This window comes from Opisthocomus hoazin, chromosome 12, assembly GCF_030867145.1.
Source record: "Opisthocomus hoazin isolate bOpiHoa1 chromosome 12, bOpiHoa1.hap1, whole genome shotgun sequence".
NCBI classification, from domain to species: Eukaryota; Metazoa; Chordata; class Aves; order Opisthocomiformes; family Opisthocomidae; genus Opisthocomus; species Opisthocomus hoazin.
Window position 1 is genome coordinate 12,759,022 of NC_134425.1, and position 21,276 is coordinate 12,780,297.

The following is a 21,276-nucleotide window of genomic DNA, read 5'->3' on the forward strand; positions in this document are numbered from 1 at the left end:
GCAGCGCTCCCCGCCCTGGGCGGTGCCCTCCGTGGCGGGCGGGGCCGCCGCCGGCAGCGCCCCCTGGTGCCGGCGAGGGGCGGCGGCGCCCTGCGGCGGGGCCCGGCCGCGTCCCCCGGCGAGGGCCCCGTCCCCGCGGCAGCACGGGGCCGAGCGCGGCAGCTGAGCGCAGCCGTGCGCTGGGGTGGAAGGGCCGCCGGGGGGGTGCTTCCCGCTAAAGCAAGCCCCGACCGCCGCCCCCGCGCGCAGGCCGCGCCGCTCGGCCCTGCTGCTCCCGCCGCTGCAAAGCGAGGCCCGGGGTTTCTGTGAAGGAGGGTTCCCGCGCGAGGCGCCAGCCGGTGCAGCTTTCCACAGTGCTGAAACGCGGTGCGGGGTAGCTTAGCAGCCTTAAAGTGGCGTTAATCACTCTTATGCAATTACATTTTTTATGATGCACATTACGTGTGGATTTCAAAGCATTTTCTGCGAGAAAATTCACACGATTAGCAAGACTGTACAGTCAGCCAAAAGGAGAAAGAAACCAGCTGACTTGCGCAAAGGCGCTCAAGGGGTTTCCGCTTGCGCCCAGCCCGCGACGTCTCCCTGCGGATCCCGCCAGAACACCTAACGGCTCGGTGTGAGAGCCGCTGCGGCGCTGGATGGGGCTGCCCAAAGATCTTCCACCCCAGAAGATCTCCAGACCTCGACTAACTTTGGCGCGAGCCCTACTCCGACCAGAAGCTGGGGTCAGGGACTCTGGCCGCCACCATACCTCGCACTAAGCAAACTGTCACTATGGTGACACTCTGACTTCGTGTCAAGGGAAGATCTACGCCTTACGTATTTTCTCCCCTTCAAACATCTCTAGGCCAGAATAATCCGGATTACTGACACACCCTCGGGCCACAGACGGAGCAGCAGCTTGCCGAGGCCAGCTTTGGAGTCCCTGGAAAACGCTCTGCGGTGCATGTGACAGACCAAAACCTCCCTGTCCCGCGTGCCGCTCCTCCTGCGTCTGGTGGGCTCATAGCCTGCACATCCATACGCCGGGATTTAGCTGCGCTGCTTGGAACAGCTCCACTCAAAGACTTCCTTTACAGATGCTTGACTATTTTAATAATAAAAAAACCAATTTGCAACATCTGAAAATATTAGAAGATGGCATCATCTTTACTGAAAGTCTTTCAGTCTGTGGCTGTCTTGCTTGTTTTTAAGCATTTAAGCTACATCGTAGTGAAAGCCTAGTGCTAATAAGAAAAAAAATTTTCCCATAATAAATCAACTATCAATTAATCATTCCTTCATCAGAACAGATAAAAAATACAAATTAAATACTAAGGCTATTACTGAAAAATCAAGTTGCTGAGGCTTTCTCTAAAGCTTTCTATAAAAACTGTGTAATTAGCAGAAGCAATGGCTCTGCTTGCTTACTCGAATAATGCAGCAAAAAAAATCCAGCTGCAAACAGAAGCCAAATTTTATCAGTACCTGCTTTCATCTTCACTCAACACTGAAGTGTTTTAGGTAGGTCCAGGAATGTTACCCCAGCCATTCACACCCGTCAAGAAGTGCTGCAGCTGAGCCACACACTGCATCCTCTACCCAGAAGTTACTAAGTTTGCACGTGCTTTCCGTTTCAGTTTACTTACTGTACCAATGTAGGACTTGCCTACTACCTACAGCAGTGTTTAACCATACATTTGGTGTCTTCTGTCATAGGCACATTTTTCTGCACGCACAGCACATCAAATGCATCACAAAATATGCCAAATGCTTTAAACATTTCACTGATTAAGAGGTAACAAATTCAGACACATTAACAATTATCAGCTTCTGACACAAAATATTCATTTTAGCAAAACAGCCTTTTCTTACAAACGCTGTAAAGCAAACTACAAAAAGATTCAAACAGAAAGCCAAATCAAACATTATGTAAATCAAATGTTCAAGGAGGTTAAATTAAGTTAAAAAACCATAAATTTTACTGATAAAGAGTTTGTTAGCTACCTTAGCATTATTAAAAAAAAACCCCAACTTATCAAATTACATGTAATTTAAATTTACAAAGCGTAACAACTCTGTCAGTGAATGTTATGACTGAAACACATGAGTCCGAGCCAATCTAAATTCTGTAAGGGCTTGTACTGTTGTGACAATACCTCACTGTTAACAATGTTGTTCTTCAACACTCGGCAACAAAATCCAAAATACTCTTGACAGATGTTACTGATGATCTTTGTTTTTTTCTTGCCTCTATAAAATGGAGATTAAAGGGAAAATATCAAGACAAACATTTACACAAAACACTGCCCAACTTTAGAAAACATTTCAGTAGAAAACCACTTGCCGCTAAGCGCTCCCACCCATGCCCGGCACACAGCAGAACTGCTCTCTGCTCCTCCCACAGACAGCCCCTCTGCGTAACAAGAGTACATATTAAACACCATGAAAACTGCCAGAGAGATTTTCACAAGCCATCATCAGCAAAGAGACTGAACAGAGAAAACATCAACTTCCTGACAAATGCAGCGATTAATTTAGAGTCCTTCACTGAAATTCTTTGTATCCTGTCAGGTGGCACTGGAAGGTTCAAAGGCTCTCTAACATTTACCCAGTTCAGCGCTCTCTCCAGGCACACGCCCTGACTGAGTTACACTGGAGGCCATTCTAATGCTTGGTGCGCACAGCAATGATCGGACACAAAGCACAGTCCCACGGGCTGCAAATTCTGACAGCCTGTCCTTTTTCTGCAAGCCAATTCAGGGCCAAAAGCTGAGAACTGAGCTGACAGCATACAGCATTAGTAGAAAATTAAATTGTGATTACTTGCAACTGTAACCTGTAGTATTTCTTGGAAAGATCAACACTTGTCCGTCCTTTCTGAAACGGGTAAGACCACAAAATTAAATTCCAGTGATGACCCATTTGTTTTACTCCATTCAAAAGACAGTTAATCTCTTCAGTTGTGAAATCTTTTCGGGTTCTTCTTCTCTTCTTTAAAGTTCTTGTGTTCATGTCCAGGGAACATATTTCATTGTTCTACAAATATTTAGTTTGGTGTAACTGAAAATTATGTTAATTTACATACTATTTCACATTTGGGAGTAAACCATTATTACTGACAACACAATCTTAAGTAGTTCTAAGGAAGTGATAACTTTTGTCAGGACAACAGTGGTTCTTAAAGATTTCCTCACTGTGACCCGCTTACTGAAATACAGTATTTTTCATGACCTTTACCTTCATTTCTGTCATGCCTATATAGTTTACACCTTTACTATGTTTATTCCTTTAGGTTTCTGTTATATCTATACTATGTAAACATTCATTAGTGCAGGAAAAAGCATACCTTCATACCCATTATTCAGAAAGGACTGTCAACTGAAAAATACTTATCTCAGGGATAAATCAGTATCACTGGAGTAGGATCCACAGAGAGGATTATCTTTTTCCTAAGGTTCAGTTTGCTACTGGGCCTCTGTTAAAGGTGACTTTAAAAGAAATTATGCAATTCCTAGTGATTTTATTTAGACATTTATAAATACATGAGCGTATAATTAGGCTTTGCATAACTAACCTCATCTTTGTCAAGTGAATATGTGCAATTTTCTTTTAAGCACTGACATTGCTGGTTGCACATTTCTTTGACTCTCTGCCTCTTCAAGTTAGCATCTTGGTTTTTTTGGAAAGCTATGAAATTGTGAACAAAGCCACCTCTTGGTTACTTTAAACTAACTGAAATTTACTGTAAAACTGAATACAGGGTTGTAAAGGAACATTTCTTCTAATGAACATGAATATGTAAATATTGCTTTATTAGTAATATCTTATTTTCATTAGGTCTTTTTCTCATCATTGATATTAACACATGAGGATTATTTATACATTGGAAGCAACTAGCAAATAATAAGAATTAACTCAAACATCAACAACGCTATGATTGAAGGTATAAGAACATATTTATTTCAGTTCTTAGCCATTTGTCTCCAATAGCAATCACAGGTGCTTTTCTCAATGCCCTGACCTAAATGCAAAACTTTATCTTCAAGTTATTCTTATTAAGGAATTAACTTTCCAGTAATACTCACACTTTTCATACATAGGTCTCAAGTTATAGTCATTGGTCAACCCAGTATTTTTAATATGTTCATCTCTATTTGCAGTATCAGGTTTGCTTTTTCTAATTGGAGTCAAAAGAATACCTTAAAAAAAAAAACCCCAAACAATAGAAAATTATGCATCTTTCTTAAAAAAGACACAAAACATAGGTAATGTTTTAGGCATTAAAATTTAAGAGAGAATTTGAGCCATACTACTGTCTAGTCTTGGAAGAAAGACTGGGAAATTCAGTTTATTTCATAAAATGTTTACTTTGTACCCAATAAACACCACATTCTGAAGAAAGTTCCTTGTGAATTATGTAAAAAATAGTATCTGCAGAGTAAGGAAAAAAAATTATAACCATTAACTTTTTTGCTACATTACAGAATAAAATACTGCGAAAGAGATGTGCTCTGCTATTTAGAAACAGACAGTTGTTGTGTATCATGAAGCATACCAGTTTTTATGGGTAGCTGATGGTTCTGTAAACATAGAGTTCCTAAACTGCACTGCAGAAATTGATGGAACTTATATTCACTTTTCCACTTCTGCCTTGTTAATAACATCCTATTCAACACCTCATAATACAGGACAGGTAAATAGATCTGCTGTACTTTTCTGACAGGTTGTTCCCAGTTACTTGCTCTACTGTTGTTGTATAGGTTAAGGTTTAGCCTTTTAGCTATTGAGCGCACAGAGAGCCAAGTCCTTAGCAGAGCTCCAAGCAGGAACAGAAACAGGGCTAACGGGATAACATGGCTACAACTTTAACAGAGTGATGCTGAATCCAGGAACACGCAACTGTACTGTGTTCTGAGCCCGACTATACTTCTCCATTTCAAAAAATAAGGCCATAAAACTAAGAAATAGCAGATGGCATGGAAGGAACCCTGACAGGATTCAAAGCAGCATCTACAAAGCAAGTGCCAGATAACTTTGTTGTGAACGAATGTGCATAACACAATTTCATTATTATAGAATATGCATTTTCTGGCCTATTAATATATAGATTTTTCACAGAATCCACAGAAAACCTCTGTAATCCCCTATCCACAGCCTCCCACAGTAAAGTCCTGCAAAAGATTTACTTGGACAGTAAAGACTTTTTGCATTAAATTCCCAACCGAGCTCTTACTTTGGAAACCATCCTTTTTGCTCCTGAAAGTTGATCTTTCTGTATGCAGCCTTTCTTTCTTCACTGGAGTCAGCAGTATTTCTGGAAAACACAAGACGGACACCAGTACAAATGCCAGTAAGTAATAATTGTTTAATTTTCAAAATGCCTCTTTTAAACTAGAAAAATACAGGATGCACTTTTATGTAAGAATTATAAGACTCTTATATCCATAAGTACGTAATATTAGAATGAAATTATCTTGTTATGATGTCAGACATCCATTCACACTTATTTCAACTTAATATATTCCCTTCTATTAGTACTTTACTAACTCTGGCAAACAGGACAGAGTCTCATCAAAGCCTATAATGAGGTTGTATCACTACTGCCAAGAAATACACAAGATCCTTAAAACAAAAGTGGCTAGTTCCAATCTCACTTACTACAAATCACTGGTAAATCAAATTAAATGAGTGACTTTACAAGAGCAGGACAATCAGAATCAGACCAAAAAAAAGTTCAGAATTTTAAACAGTTAAAAACTACTACAAAAAAAAAAAAAAAAAGAATTATTACTCTCATGAGTTGCATATCTACTGTTGTTACAAACAGCCAGTTTGCGAAGTTCTTTTTTGTATCTTTCTTCAGCTTCCAGAATGACTTTGTGACGGTCACACAGGCATGGACAACTTTGCAACATCTTGGTAAAGGTTTTACTATTGAAGGACAGTCCTCCTGCTGTACAACCTGGGAAAAAAAATAGGATATTGTACAAACAGTAAGCACAACTGCTATAGCATTTTATTTTGCTCACTAACTCATCTACAATTTGACCTCCCGTTTTCCATATACACATCTCAAAAGAGGTTACACTTTATGTATCTTCTTGAACATATTTAGTTATTGTTTTGTACTTGCTCTCAAAAAAAAAAGTGTTTTCAATATGAGACCAAGTTATATTGCACTTCAGCTCCAGAAGTACTAAATGAGGCACAGATCCTCTACAAAAGTAAAAATATTAGTGGGATGGGAAGAGAGGGGGCCTCAGTTCCCTTTACACATTTATCCAGGACACAAAACATGTCTTTGCTATACTTCGAAACTTTCTCTGTGTTGTAACAGTTATCTGTATTAACCTGAATAAATGGTAAGTCTAGCTTAGGTACGAATTTCCTCACAGGAAGCTTTCCTGTTCATTTTTGAGGACATTCCTAGGGTAATTTATGGTTTAGTTATTCTTGGATGTTCTCACAGTCATTTACGTCAGCTGAAGGAGAAGGAGAACTTCTGCACTGTGAGGAATTATAAGGGCACTGGTACATACCTGCAATATTCTAGTCTAAGATGAAGCGGTGCTAAAGCTCAGATTGAATTTAGTTTGACAATGTGAGTTCATATCATATGCCTAAATGATGTTCAGAGGGAGGGGGTTATGGGCTGCTGGGGGGGGGCCTTTTTTTTTAAATAAAGAGACAGAGGCTTGATTACAAAATCCACTTACAAATCCTGAGTACCAGCAGCATTCTTAAAACCTACTGATAGACCATGTTCAGGAAGTAGAAGATAGGGTAACTGGGGGCTGCAGTCATGGATTACTAAAAACTGAGTGCCTGTACTGCAGAGCAGCAAGGCAGAGAAAACAGACAGGCTGCAGAATAGTTATGAGGCTTAGCAGGGGAATACATGAGGGAACTGAGCCGGGCTACATGATTCCTCCCTCTTTCCAATCAGAGAACAGAGGAGAACACCCGCTCTTAACTATTCTTGTAAGTAGTGTGTCATCTTTTCATCTGTTGTAAATTCTGTTTGTCAATAAACCCACATTAAGGAAAGATACATAGACCAAAACTGGAATACATGAGCTTTATTTCAATATTTATGATTTATTTTAGGGGGAGAAAAAGGAAAAGAAGCAGTTAAGAATTACATAACAGGTAATCGAATAGATATGTTAAAATTACTGTAATGTCAGTTCACTTACTGGATTATTGACCCTTTCAGGCTTCTTTTCTGAAGAAAGAAAGACCTAAGGTAATATTTACCTAAACACCTTAAATCTGCCATTTTATGGGACGCAGATGGAGCTGAAGTGCTTTCTTCTTCCTTGGTTATCTCCGAGTAGAATGAATGCCAATCTAAATTAGGAAGGAAAAAAAGCCACCAAGAAAATGCAACTTATCCTTTGGCATGGTAATCATGCATCAGCATATCTATATTCAACTGTATTTTCTATCTGTAGATTATTAAAGTTTAATTTACATAACAGCAGAAGATCCAAATGAAATTCCTGAAGTTAAATGGATAGTATTTACATTTTTGTAAATCCAGAACAATTACATTTCATTCAGTGCTTTTTCATCATCCTCCCAAAGCACATTACTTCAACTTGAACACAGCAAAATAAAACTGTAAACTACACTGCTTAACTAAGCCCTATAAACTTTATTTCTATCTGGAATCACATGCTCAAAAATGTAATTACCGGAATAATGCTTATTCTCCATTTAAAAAGATACAACCTGGAGATCAGCTTGGACACCTGTAAAGCTACCACTCTGGCAAATATTAATCTAATGAATAATTATAGATTTTATAAGTTAACAGGAAACTAAATTATGAATAAATATTTGACTGAACAGATCCCAATTCTGAAATAAATATATCAGACTAAGAAGATCAATGCAAATCTGAAAAACATTTATCTTAAACACATGTTCAACACATCGGAATAGCTTCAGGCGAAAGTCACGCTCACAGGTAAGTTCTATCCCCAGTCTTCCAAGTACAGAAAAAAACCAGGATCCTCATGCATTTTCTATCAATGGCTTTCATTGTTCAGTATGGAATGCATTCAGACTGAACTTAGAATGTTTATCTGTGATACATTCATTTGAATAGTTTAAATCACTTAAAAAAAGAATGCCAAAATATGTATTAGAATAAAAACAGAATAAATATTCCTCTGTTAAAATGGTATACCATATAAAATTCCAAAACTATGCAAACAGTTGAAGGATATTATACATCGTGTACTCCGTCATCTAATGATACATAACACCTGACAAAAAGTAGTGATAAAAGTACACAAAACTAATTAAAATCTCATAAAGAACAAAATTATTTAAGAAAGGAATATGTTTAACTATTTGTACCTGATGTGCATGTCTGTTTCATATTTTTAACAGTCTCTGCTGGTTGTAAGTGTTCACTGGGAAGATCAAAACATGAACAAATTACAAAAAAAATAAAATCAAACTGCACAACATACATTTACCTGTAAATTTTCCTGTAGACACACTCCAAAAGCAAAACAAAAGGCACACTGAATATATAAAGTTACTGGTTTTGTAGCATTCAGCATATAATCCCTGTGCACTACAAATCTGTTTACCAGAGATCTGCAATTAGCATTCCCTGCAGTGCTGCTCAACCCCTCTGTTCCATCATTTGGAATGCGGTGCTTTCAAGGGATGCTGGTTTCCAGAGTCATTTGCAATTCTGGGTCACGTAAAGATTAGTGCACAGAGAACTTTCACAAAGTCTTCAAAATACTGTAGCCTTCACCAGATGTAGCAATTGCTCTAACAGGTAATTGATTTTCTTCTTTTCTTAACTTTTATGCAACCAACATGCTCCTATGATATGGTGATCATGCACTTTTCTACGTCACTGACTACATCCAAACACTGGAGGAGCAAGGAGCCTAATCCATGGTTATGCCTGGGTAACTCCTGTTTTCACATAAACACATATGCAAAGAGAAAGCTTTTTTTCCCCAAAAAAAAATTAAATTCCTTAATAGTTTTGTGCTTCAGAGGTCAGAACAACAAATAAAGAAGCTGTGTGAAAGTATACTAATCAGTGGCAAAGCAAAATTTACCTGAATGTACAATAGAAAATATCCTAGATTCTTGATTAATTTCTGTGGTAGCTGCAAAGTTACAATATAATGCATTCAAGGAACCTGCGTATGAGCAGGGTCCAGCTAGCCACATATAAAAAGAACAACAAAAATGTGGAACTCAAAAAAAGGAGAAATGTAGTTTTGTTCATACTCTCTCATGCCTGCCTAGAGGGATATAAATTCAAGATAATGGCACCTGTATTTACCCTTGCAAGTTGCCTGTAATTGTTATTTTGTTTATCAATAGGAAAGATAACCATAAGAGGCAAAAGAATAAGAGGAAAATAAGCATTTGTGCGAGAACAACAAGCAGGAGAACAGTGAATGACTACACAAGGCTTCACCTTTCTCTTCCCATGCAGGGAAGCAACTGAATATGAGGGCAGAAATGCAAGGAGACAGGGGAGCTGTTTCCCCTAGTTTGTGGGCACTCCAATTTCATTTTTTTGCAGAGGAGTCTTTTAACTGCTATTTTCCTACTAAGTGCGTATTACAGAAGTCTTTGAGGTTTCATCCAAACCAATGGGTCAAATGTTGATCTACTGAGGCAAAAACTATGGACTCTTTTCCGTCACTGTGTTGAAGGCATTAGACCATGGCCTGGAACAGGCTCTCTGTACAATCTGTCAGAAGCCTACCATTCAGAGAAAAAGATGAGAAGGTTTTATTACTACGGTGTCTATAATTTTTGATCTGTGATGTCAAAAATACTTCCACAGAATATTCTCTAGTGAGCCACCAAAAGGCTATGTCTTTTCACTAGGAGAAAAAGACAGTAACGAATAATGTAAAAGTCTGACATTCAGTTTGGAAATTGCTAAAGTAAAACTGCTTAGTATTTCTGCTTAGGTGTAAGATACTTACCTTACTTGAACAGTAGACTGATTTTTTACACAAGCATTTTTTTCATTTATACTGTGACTTTGAAGTACACTGTATGTTTGCAGTTCATTAACTGCACATGGAATATTACTCTGTTCACTTTGTCTAGTAGCAGCATTTACTGGATCCATAGTGTTCATGATTTCATTTTTCAGAGGAGAAGAATTTACAGATGGAGCAAGAACGTGACCCTCTGACTTAAAGGTCAACTGTGGACAGAGTACTTCTTTATGTGTTCTTTCTATATAAGTTTTTGGATCAGCAGGATTCACTTCATGGTATTTTGATGCTTCAGTACTGGCTTCTGAAGATCTGCCTAAAAATACACTTTCTTGCACTCTTCCCTGTATTGAAAAATACTAGTTAGTGACTATAAAAGCTCTATAAAAATATTAACTAAATCTAGTTATAAGATTAACTAGGACAGACCAGTCTAACTTTGAAGGTAAAGCAAATTCCTGAGAAGCTTCAAAAATCCTTGGCTGAGTTGAGAACCAACAAGACAGCTGTGCTGCTGAAGGTGTTGAAGGGGAGCTATTAAGTGCTCATTCCAGGCTGAAGCAATGAATTTGCTACTAATAGAATTACAGCATCGTTTAGGTTGGAAAAGACCTTTCAGATCATTAAGTCCAACCATTAACCTAGCACTGCCAACTCCACCACTAAACCCTGTCCCTAAACACCACATCTACGCATCTTTTAAATACCTCCAGGGATGGTGACCCAACCACTTCCCTGGGCAGCCTGCTCCAACGCTTGACAACCCTTTGCAAGGCACTTCTAGAAATGAAAAGATTTAAGTAACTTAATCTAGCTAAATAGCTCAAAAACTTGCTGTTCCACACCCAGGGATACCAAGTAGTTATACGGCACAAGGAAAACATGAAACAATTTTATTTCAGCTTATATTCAAATTTTTTATTATCATCTATCTTGTCATAGCTGTAGAATCATGGGCATTTTCATGCATGCAGATATTAAAATTATAGGTTCAAATGCCTGGCAATTAAAAATAAATCCAACTCTTGTTTCTCCAACCTAATTTATCTCAATTTTGTAGAAAATCTGTTTTTATAATAAACTAAAAAGCTTCATAAAAATACAGATGGCCCACATTCTCCGATTGCCCTGAATACTTCTAACTCTGTACGATATACGGTAATGGTAAAAGTTGCAGGTTGTAGTTTCACACACATCCAATGTTTTTCCTACTTTTCCAGCTCACACTGAAATTATCTTAAGGGTTTACTTTCTATTTCTCCCTAAACTCTAGAAAAAATTTGCTTAGTTTTATGCTACTTTGGTAAATAGGCCAACCTCATCATGTTCTTTGTCAATCAAGTTTATTCTGTGTAAAATCTCTTTTGCTTTCTTCCAGTAGTCTTGTAGACTTCTTTTTCTGATTTGCATGTCCAGCTCTTCTGCATTGTTCATGTTTAATGAATTATCACTTATTTTCAGGGACAATTGTTCAGCTTTATAAAATATAAAACAATATTAATATTCCAAATTTTATCAATGAACACCTTAAAAAGTGTTTATTATATTTTAGTATGCTGAGGGACAGCACCAATAATTTAATGCAAAATATAATCTCTGAGTAGTGATTTCATATAACTTAAATTTACACATAAATGTTAGTACACTTCAAACTGCAGTTACAAGAGGTGAGCTTGCAATTACAGTTACTGTAAGCTGTTCACACAATGATGCTGTGATGTAAAAAATTACTTTATCACGGACTTAAGCCTAACTCTATAGGTCCTTTACCAGTATTGGTATCTTTTTAAAAACCGTCTCCATATTAATGGACACTGAAAATCACAACACACCCTGAATGTTTAAAAAAATTCTCAGTTCCATTTTCAGCACAAAAGTGTAGATACGTGTTTTTTTACTAATTACAAATTGCATAATACCTTCCATGCTTTAGAGATTCAAGGACAAGGTGTCTTTCTGTTTCATTGGTAGTACTATACAGTTAATTAAAAAAACTTAAACAAGATACTTCAAAATACACCCTACTTTAAAAATAAAGATCAAGATTTTTTAATATTGCAAAATAGTTGTAGTCATGGTGATTACGGGCTTGATAATCTACTAGTTTAGTCTCTATATACAATGGTACATACCCAGACATAGAGTACCAATTGCATGTTAAATGACAATGTTAATGTTTTACACATAATTTATAAATGGGAAAGCTTTTAAGAACTGGCCCTACGTATACAGGTTTCACAAATGCACTATTGCAACGGCACTGGAATTTCTACTTTTCTTTTTTCTGCCCAGCTGCCATAATCAGTTCCTGGTGGCAAATAAGCAACTTTTCTGAAGAAAACAAACATCTCTTGGAGTACATAGAATTAGAAGGCTGCTACAGATAAAATAATTTAGAAAGTCAATAGAACTTAAAAATAGAAATCATCTCTCTAATTTTTAAAGCAATAGCAGTAAACTTACTCATTCGTTTGCAATTTTGCAGCACAAAAGTAGCAGCTTTGTTTAGTTCCTCGTCATGAGACTCCGTTAATACCTGAATCATAAGTGGAAGACCATTGTTCTCGAGCAATTCACACTGGTTTTGTTCTAAAATAGGACATCATAAAGGAAAATACATTGGTTTCAGCCTCATACGCACTTAATTTTACAGTAATTTTAGAAACTAATGCTAATAACTTTCAAGGAAATTCTGAAAAAGAGATTTTCATTATGGATCCAAGCACGCTGTAAAGGCCCGCTACCCGGGTTGCAGCAGAAGCGCTCTAGACCACACAGAATGATTTGACCATGGCTCAAAGTTCCTGTAACAAAACTGAAGAAGGGCTAGGACAAATTATTTGATGGAGATCCAAGCTCATTTAATTGTGGCCTAAAACATTTGAATTATAGCTTCTGTATTTCTTTTCCTCTGGTATATACTCCTAAAGTATATACGTTGTATGAGCCTTAAGATGCAGAACTATCGAAACCTTAAAGTTTATAATTAGCAAAACTCTAATAAAATTAGTAGTTTCATCCTGGTCTAGCTAATCTGTCCCTCCTTGTTATCAATGTAATGAGCTAATTTTTTTTATTGTGATCTCATTTCCAGTATGTATTCATAAAACTGACAACTTTCTAAAAATAGTTGTTGTCTAAACTTGATAAAACAAAGGCATCAACAAAAGATGATTATTTTGTCAGTGTTTACATTTTTAAAGAAACTTTTATTCTGTTGGTCTAATCATACTTCTGTTTGAAAGAAATTTTCCACTAAGCTTTGTTTCAATTCTTCACAAAAAATTGTCTTTTAAAATACCAGATATATGACCTACTGAGCTAATTATTGAACTTGTTACTGACATTTAGAGGATGATAATCAACCAGGATTTTTGAACATAATCCCTTTTTCTTGTGCTTCTGAACATTCATGAGAAAAAACAGTAGTATAAATAAACAATGATCAGTATCTCACAACCTCCCATTCTGTTTGTTTGTACCACCACAAAATACCAACTTAAGCATTATATTTTTACCCGATATGCTTGGGAAAGCCCTGAGGAGTCTGGCAAAAACATCACAGGGTCACCTACTACCCACGTCACTCCAAAATCAACACTGTTACATAGTTTTTTAAAAAATCAGTAACTATGCAAACAGTAGACAGAAGCTATATCTATCAAGGGCCATTAAAACAGGTCTCAAAAACATTTATTTGCTATGTATGTATTGCAGTAGGTTTCAGATCTGGATGAATTTTACCCAGTGATACCTAAGCCCAGCTCTGCATTCTTGCATAACAGTCTACTTTTTCTAAGCTCTTAAAGGTACTATCTGCTAACCGGTTTTAAAATTTAAAGATGAAATATTACAGCAAACATTTTTTTCTGAGTATTAATATTACATTCTTTAATAGAACTTTCCCTCGTGTTCCAGTCTTGATGAAATGATGCCATTGAGGTAGTTAATGCATGAGAATTTAGTAGAAACTGACAGAAAGAAAAAAATCTTACCACAAACTTCAGTACAGTGTCCAAGTGTTAGAATAATACTAATTTTTTCTCCTGTATCCAGAGTGTCATTGGACAGCAGCTTCAGTAGCTCCGACACAGTGTGATACTTTGATAAGACAACACCCATGGCAGCTATTATGTTAAACATAATTTGAAGAAAAATAAACTAGATAGTAAGTATAGAGGCATCATCCAAGTATAAAATTCTGTTTTTCAAGGGAGCTCTACAGACCTCTAGAAGCCTTGGGCCTGCACAGTCCTTCTCTTCCTTCTCTTTCATTTTAACACTTCAAATTACCACAGCCCTCCTGGTGCAGTACTTCTGCCCGCACTACTCCCCATGACCAACACTGCCCTGTGTCCCAGACTGTGCTGTATAGAGACGTGGTAGAAGTTCTGATGAACAAGGGCTTTGCAATGTGCAAGGTTTGTAGACCTCTGCTGAGTCTCTCCACGTCCTTTATCAGCTCCAGAACAGAGGACGAAAGAGTATAACAACGACTGACACATAGACTGTCTGCCACAAAAGAGCTAGGAATGTTTCTGGTAGAAGGCAACCCCTTCCTGACATGGGGAGCACCACTGCTAGTACATATATGCTGAAACCTAACCCTGTTGCACACCAACTTCTCTGAAACTAGGCTCAAAACTACTGCAGGTATATACTTTTAAAATTTTTTGAACTTCCGTTAGCGAGCACTTATGGTGTCAAATATAACAACCACGGCCAACAGCACAGATTCATGAGGCTCACAGGTTTCTCAAAATCTCCTGATACAACACACAAATACCTCATTAGGGCAGCACTATCCAGGCAGTAAACGAGAGTAAAGATGTATTATGCAGACGTACCACATTTGTTCAGCTCCACGCCCGAGTTACTAAAGCCTCTTAAAGCTTACAAAGCTTATTAGCTTAGGCACAGGCCTGCAGAAACACAGCTCTAACTCCAGGGTCCAAGATGACTGTCACGCTCAGTTCTCAGCTTTACTTACACAAAACTAGGTCTAGTATCTTGTTTTTAATTTTCAGTACAGTTTAACTTTTACTATGTTTATTTGAGCAACAACGGGAAAGTAACCCACCTCAGATGAACTGCATCATTCCCCATATAAACGTTTGAATTTTTAAAAAATCTGCAGTATCAACTACGAGATATATATAACTTAATTGCCTTTTAGCACCTATTCATGTCACTTTTCCACCAAAAGCAGACTTTGAAAATTGCATTTTTAAATTACCCGATATAAAAAATGGTAGTAGTCTCTTCACTCACAGTCATTAGCAATGCAGGCATCCAGAGTCTTTGTTACCACTGCTGCAAGTTTTGTGCTTGAGTGACTCATATAGGAATCATGCATAAGCTTGATGAGAACTTTAGCTAATGTATCCAATCCTCCAACAGAAACAAAATATTTCTGCACATATGCTTAGTGAAAAAAAGAAAAATTGTGTCTTAAATAATACAAGTCGCAAATTGTTTTAGCATTTTATCAATTAGGTTTATCACAATTTTTCTGTGCATGCATTAATCATTACATTTCTACCCATACAACAGAAGTCGGATATATATTAATCTCGAGAAACATAGTAAGTGATTATTTTATAAAATAGTTGCAGGAAACATATGGCCCTAATACATGCATACAGATGGCAAACATGCCTGCGTTCTACCTAAGTCACTGTTTTCAGAAATGTAATAATGACTTGTATTTGTAAAACACTTTTAATCAAAACAGCTTCCAATAGTTTTTACTGACCTTACTAAACATAGCCAGTTTGTAGCTATTTGTAGACTTAAGCACAATGCAGTGTAAACAAAGATGGTGGAATATAGTTTTCATAGTAAAAGTCGGAAAAACAGCAAATGAGTTTGTAGCGGTTGACAAAAAGAAATCAAACATTTCACTACTGAATTAAACTAGCTTTTACACAAGAAAAACTATTTAAAGATTGAGCTGCACTTACAGTTATTTGCAACTGTGAGACCAACAAATGAACAAATAGGACGAACTATCTCAGGCTCTGTGCAACTTTCGAGCCACTCTTTGGCATATGGAAGAACTGAACAGCAAATGTTTTGATTATCTTCTGGAAAAGCAAAAAAAAAATAACCCCAAATGAAAATGTAGTATGAAACTTAATTTGAACAGTAGAAATGAAAACAAGTTGTTGTCACTGTGAAGAAGTACTTTAAATTTTTTCACAATTTTAACAACACTACTTACCATTCTGAGGATTGTTGACACAGGCACAGAGAGTACTGCAGACTGAAGACCACAGCTGATAGCACTGATGAGTATTTTCATCTGACAGATTCATCTCACATGTGGAAAGAGTTGTTCTGTTGAGAACAATGCAAACAAGTCCCATATCATCAAGCAAACATAAGTCTTAAATAGTCTATCTCTGCTTGAATTGAAACTGTTTGTTTACCTAAATAACTGTAGCAGAAGACCAATGCAGCCTGTATCTCTGACATAAGTTTGCCCACTTTCTGAAAAAGAACACATACAAGACTCTAAAGACACATGCAACTTGAGACAAAATCTTAATGTCAAGTTTAATTTACACATTTACATTCTATTTCCATTTCCTAAGGTTGTATCCCCTAAAAAACAAATTACAAACACCAACACTTTGGCAAGAATGTTGTGTTTCTTTCCATGTCTATTTTTTTCTATGCATTGTTGGAAATTACTGGTTTGCATTATTTTTTTTTTTAAACTATAATTTCATTTTTAGAACTAAAACACTTCCTGCTACTTAAGGAAGTCCCAGTAAGTGGTGATCCACTTACACACGTCAGGTTCAGCTACATGCAACCATTCATCTTTATAAATTAACTTTACCAAAACACTACTTATTGATCGTTCCAAACTTCTGTACTGCAGACTGGCAAATAGAAAAAAATTGGTGTTATAACCCAGGAAAAAAACCACCACTTACTATTATTTGAAACCAGTACTAAGATGACATAAACAGACATTCTTTTCAAGTTCACACCAGAATCCTTATTAATTAAAAATAAAATGAGGTCTTCAAACAACGCAGAAGTACACAAACTTTGTTGACAATAAACTGAAACCAGAAAATAAAAATCATTAAGTCCTAAAGCAAGCCATTCATCATCCCAAACTATTTTTGTAATCTAGTAACTAGAGTCTCAGTTGCAACCAGTACATGTGGAGCAGAGACAAAACAGGACTATAAAGTGACTGAGGGCTTCCCCCTGTGGTCAGTTCTAAACCAGGCAGGACCCTGGCAAACTCTGGAACAACCTATGAGTCATTAACACTTGTTGCTGAGAAAGCGAAGTAGTACAGCTGTCTGGTATCATAAAGGCACGCTGTCTACACAAATCAGCAAGGCATTTCTCCAAATCTGGGGACAGACAGTGAAACAGCAGCACCTTTACTGCCCCTCACTCGAGCTGATAATCCCATAATATGATTCTTTGAGACAAAAAAATAATGGAGACAAAGCACAAGCAGAAGTAATAACATGGAATCATAACTCACTTAGAAATACAAATACTACTACTTATTATTACCATTACTCTCTATTATAATTCCTAAGGTAAATAAAGCTGCTTCCTTTACTATGCAATGAACACTTGACTTTGCAAGATCATTTATGAACATCAAACCACCAATTTCTCGAAAATATTCGCTTGCTTCACCTGTAACAGAAAAAAAGAACAAAAATTAAACTTACGCTTTTCTCTGTAAAATGAAAACTTTGTAAAAAAATATTTAGAGGATTTAAGGTCTGAGAAGTTATAAAATCTCGCAGTGACAACCAGCTTAATGTATATTGTGAACATAAAATTGCACTGTTTCTAGGGAAAAATGCTTCTTACTGTTTTGTTGACAAATTGAATAAATAGTGATCAAAGCCTCTTTCTGAGACACAGGGCAGTCCATCTGATATTTAAGGCATTCAAGCAGTAAGTTCAGATCTGTTTTCATATCTACGAGCAAACCCAAAAAACTTCATGTAAATTGTTGTCTTTTCTTTATATTAAGCTAGTTAGTATTACAATAAACCTGCCCAAAAATGTAGTATGAGTATTTCAAAGGAAAAAACCAAACAGTGAGCAAAAATGGAGCTACGCCACTTCTATCCATCTATAAATAACAAACATACTTAACCTAAAAATATTCCTCTCCATAGTTCATTATTTGAGCATGATTTCCTTTGCTAAACTAAAAGACCCCTTTTAATATTTCTGGCCTTTAATTACTAGAAACTGTTAATAAATGTGATGTCAATTACTAAGTATTAAATTTGCAATTGCAAGGTGCAGTAAGAGTATTTAAGTGAATAATACAGAATAATGAAAATATTCAGAGTGAAAATACAGTTGAAAATCTACAGAGAGAATAGGCAAAGAATCCAACAAACCAAGGCTTTCTATATGGTATTTAGTTACTGAAAACTTAATCACTTACCACAACAGCTAGAATCTTGAATCAGGTTGTTAGGTGAGTAAGTTAACACAAAAGCATTTTCTGGCACCTACATACAACCCTAGGTAGGTAAATCACCTTGAAAATCTGTTTCTTTGTCTCTGGGATATAGCAAAAAGACTTATTTGATAATTATTTGCAACACTAACAGCAGACATTGTATATTTAAAGGTTTGGGGCTTCATAAAGAAGTTAAAATACAGTAAGAATGTGGGTAAATATTCACCAAAAAAGGTGACTTTGTGGTGATGCTATTTACTGTTTGAAAGTTTGTCATTAATTTGCGCTTTAGCTATCCAATACAGAACCCAAAAACTTGGCAACAAGGAAAAAGAACATTTTCCAACAGCTCACCATCCCATGACAGACCTATCACAGTCTACTAAAACCTGATAAAATTGATGCAGACAATAAATGACAAACTATATTAGGTATCTTACCACACTGTTTTTTCTGCACCTTTTCATTTTCCATTTTTGGTTGTATACCTGTTCTTATTCTACAATGGCAAGGAAAAAGTGTTTCGGTTTAGATTAGCAGTGTTCATAATATCCTAGGCAGTATAAATTAATTTTTTTTTTAAATACACTCTTTCAGATTTTCTGGTCTTACACGATGATCTGACACACATGGTTTAATACGCTCTTGTACGGCAAAGATTTTCTTTGGAAATACAGTATTTTATAGCAACACTGCATTTGTAACTACTGTGTCACTATGTTTTGAAAGTTACCATTTTGCAAAAATCAGGTGACTATGTTACCATTGTGGGGCACCAAAAACGGCCCTGTCATTAAAACGATACTTAGCTCCATGTCATTTATCACAATAGATCTGATCCAATTTTCCTCACAATAGGTTGCCAACTTTGTCATCAGAGAACAACTGGCAGGAAGACCACCAAGTAATGTTACGTAGAGGATCAAGTGTGTCTGACATCCACTACAAAACATTCAACCTCCTACTGCTACTCAGTGAGCCACTAAATCGTAACTGGTATTGATCAAAATCAAAGACAATGAGCATGAACTGAGACATTATTTCTTAAACTAATAATTTATTTCAGTTCACCAAAGAAATTACCATACTACGCGAACCGTGTAAACCAGAAAAGCCCACAGCATTGCTTCTACGTAAACCTAATGTGCCAGCATCCGAGAGTTAGTCGAGCAGCAGCCAGAATGAAATTCAGGTTTGGAAGCAGGATGATGGCCCCGTAACCATCCCCCAAGCCCCAACCGCAAAGGATGGTTGATGCAAGTGTCACCGTTAACTTCTTTCAATCTCTCAGAAATTATTTAGCTCCAGGTAAAAACTTTAAATCAGTGATAAATCTACTATAACAGATTAGTTACCCTTCTTAAAGTAGAGCAAAGGCTCTAAGATATATCATTGTCATCTTAATGAAGACAGCTGCCAGCCCTGCTTTCCATTTAGAGTTACTGATTGTTCCCATTCCTTTGCTCTTTCCCTTAGTTGAAATGCTCCATACACGTCCTTACAGTAGCACTGGTGAAGGGCCTGTTTTCAGGGGGGAAGTTTAAAAAGAGCTCATCTTCCTTTACCCTTTCAGAAGTGATAATATATATGTATTTCATTCGCGCGCAGATTTAACCCTGCCACCACAGCAGAAAGCTTGCAAGTCTTCCTCACCTCTCTTTGCCCCTACCCATACCACCCTGCTAGCCTACGAGAAACCAAAACCTACCTGCATGTTCCTTAACAAAAGAAAGGCTATAGAACAGAGCTCACTTTGGAGCCAATTTCATTTCAATAAAGTTTAATTAACTACACGTTTATACAATTAAAGAACCTTTAATATAAGAAGCACAAATGTTTTAAACACTATAGAAAGGTGTGTCTTGAACTTAACTGGATCTTTTTCTTTTACAACACACAAAATACACAAAATAACATTTATAAGTCAGCCTACATTAAAATGTAAATAGCTCAACTCTGTGCTGCATCACAGGGCAAAGACGAAAAATAACAGGATTGGCTGCAACAGACTTCTGGCAAGTGTTGCATGTAAAACAGATTACCTCTTCCGCATCAGGTATGGAACATAACCCAATATCATCCCTTCAAACCTCAAAAAAACACTCTTGGAGAAAGCGGACATCTATTCATTTGTTCGTTGAGCGGCATTAGAGGACGCGGCTTGGGTGTTCGGCAGGATGGATGGGGCCTGGCGGGGCAGCCGACAGGCACGTCCCAGTTCGTCAGGGCCCGGGCGGCCGGACTCGCCCGCGCAGGCACAGCGGGACAGCCGGCCGGCCGCGGGGCATGCCTCCCTTCCCACACCCAGCCGCCAAGTCCCGCGCGGCGGCAGAAGTCTGGACTGTTCGTGTCCTACAGAAACAGAAATTCGCCCCAGCCGCGCCCGCTACCTTGAGCAGCACTGGTCAGCGCAGCGCTGGAAGGCCTCCACGGTCTGCTGCTCCAGCATTCACCCACCCCTCCTCCCCTCGCAAACGTGAGCCAGGGATGATCTGTAGCTCCGTATCATGGCTCGGCTTTGAAGTCGTAACAAGGACTCCAGATCATCCCCAGTATAAACAGAAAATAAAACATAAAAGATTTCAAAAAGAAGGGGGGCACACAACAACCTAGAGGTGAAACACAACAGCCACCTTCAGCCAGCTGCCGGCGGGGAACACCAGGAGGAGGGGGAATCGGGCCCGGAGCGGGTACCTGTTCCTCGGGCACCGGAGGCCGTTCCGCTCAGGCCCGGCGGCCCCCCGGGGCCCTCCCGCCGCGCCCGTCCGCCACCGCGGTAGCTGCCCCGCCGCGCGCCTGAGGGGAGCGGGAGCCCGCGCTGCCGCC

General features: G+C 37.9%; 1 protein-coding gene across 2 annotated transcripts; it reads right to left on the reverse strand.

Moving 5' to 3' along the window:
* Positions 1-2,163: 2,163 nt before the first annotated feature.
* TERB1 (telomere repeat binding bouquet formation protein 1) lies at positions 2,164-21,223 on the reverse strand. 2 transcript variants are annotated; one of them, XM_075434075.1, is made up of 19 exons: positions 21,084-21,223; positions 17,841-17,951; positions 17,532-17,660; positions 16,928-17,059; positions 16,415-16,475; positions 16,207-16,322; positions 15,947-16,069; positions 15,255-15,407; positions 13,979-14,110; positions 12,447-12,572; positions 11,301-11,458; positions 9,966-10,327; positions 8,350-8,405; positions 7,240-7,332; positions 5,774-5,944; positions 5,216-5,296; positions 4,068-4,181; positions 3,557-3,669; positions 2,164-3,018 (listed from the first exon to the last, which is right to left on the reverse strand). In XM_075434075.1, the coding sequence occupies exons 2-19, from the start codon at positions 17,947-17,949 to the stop codon at positions 2,791-2,793; spliced, it is 2,457 nt and encodes an 818-aa protein (XP_075290190.1). In that variant the 5' UTR covers positions 17,950-17,951; positions 21,084-21,223; the 3' UTR covers positions 2,164-2,790. The 2 variants fall into 2 exon arrangements, with proteins under 2 accessions (XP_075290190.1, XP_075290189.1); XM_075434074.1 differs by lacking the exons at positions 2,164-3,018; positions 17,841-17,951 and having other exon boundaries at positions 3,578-4,181.
* Positions 21,224-21,276: the final 53 nt, after the last annotated feature.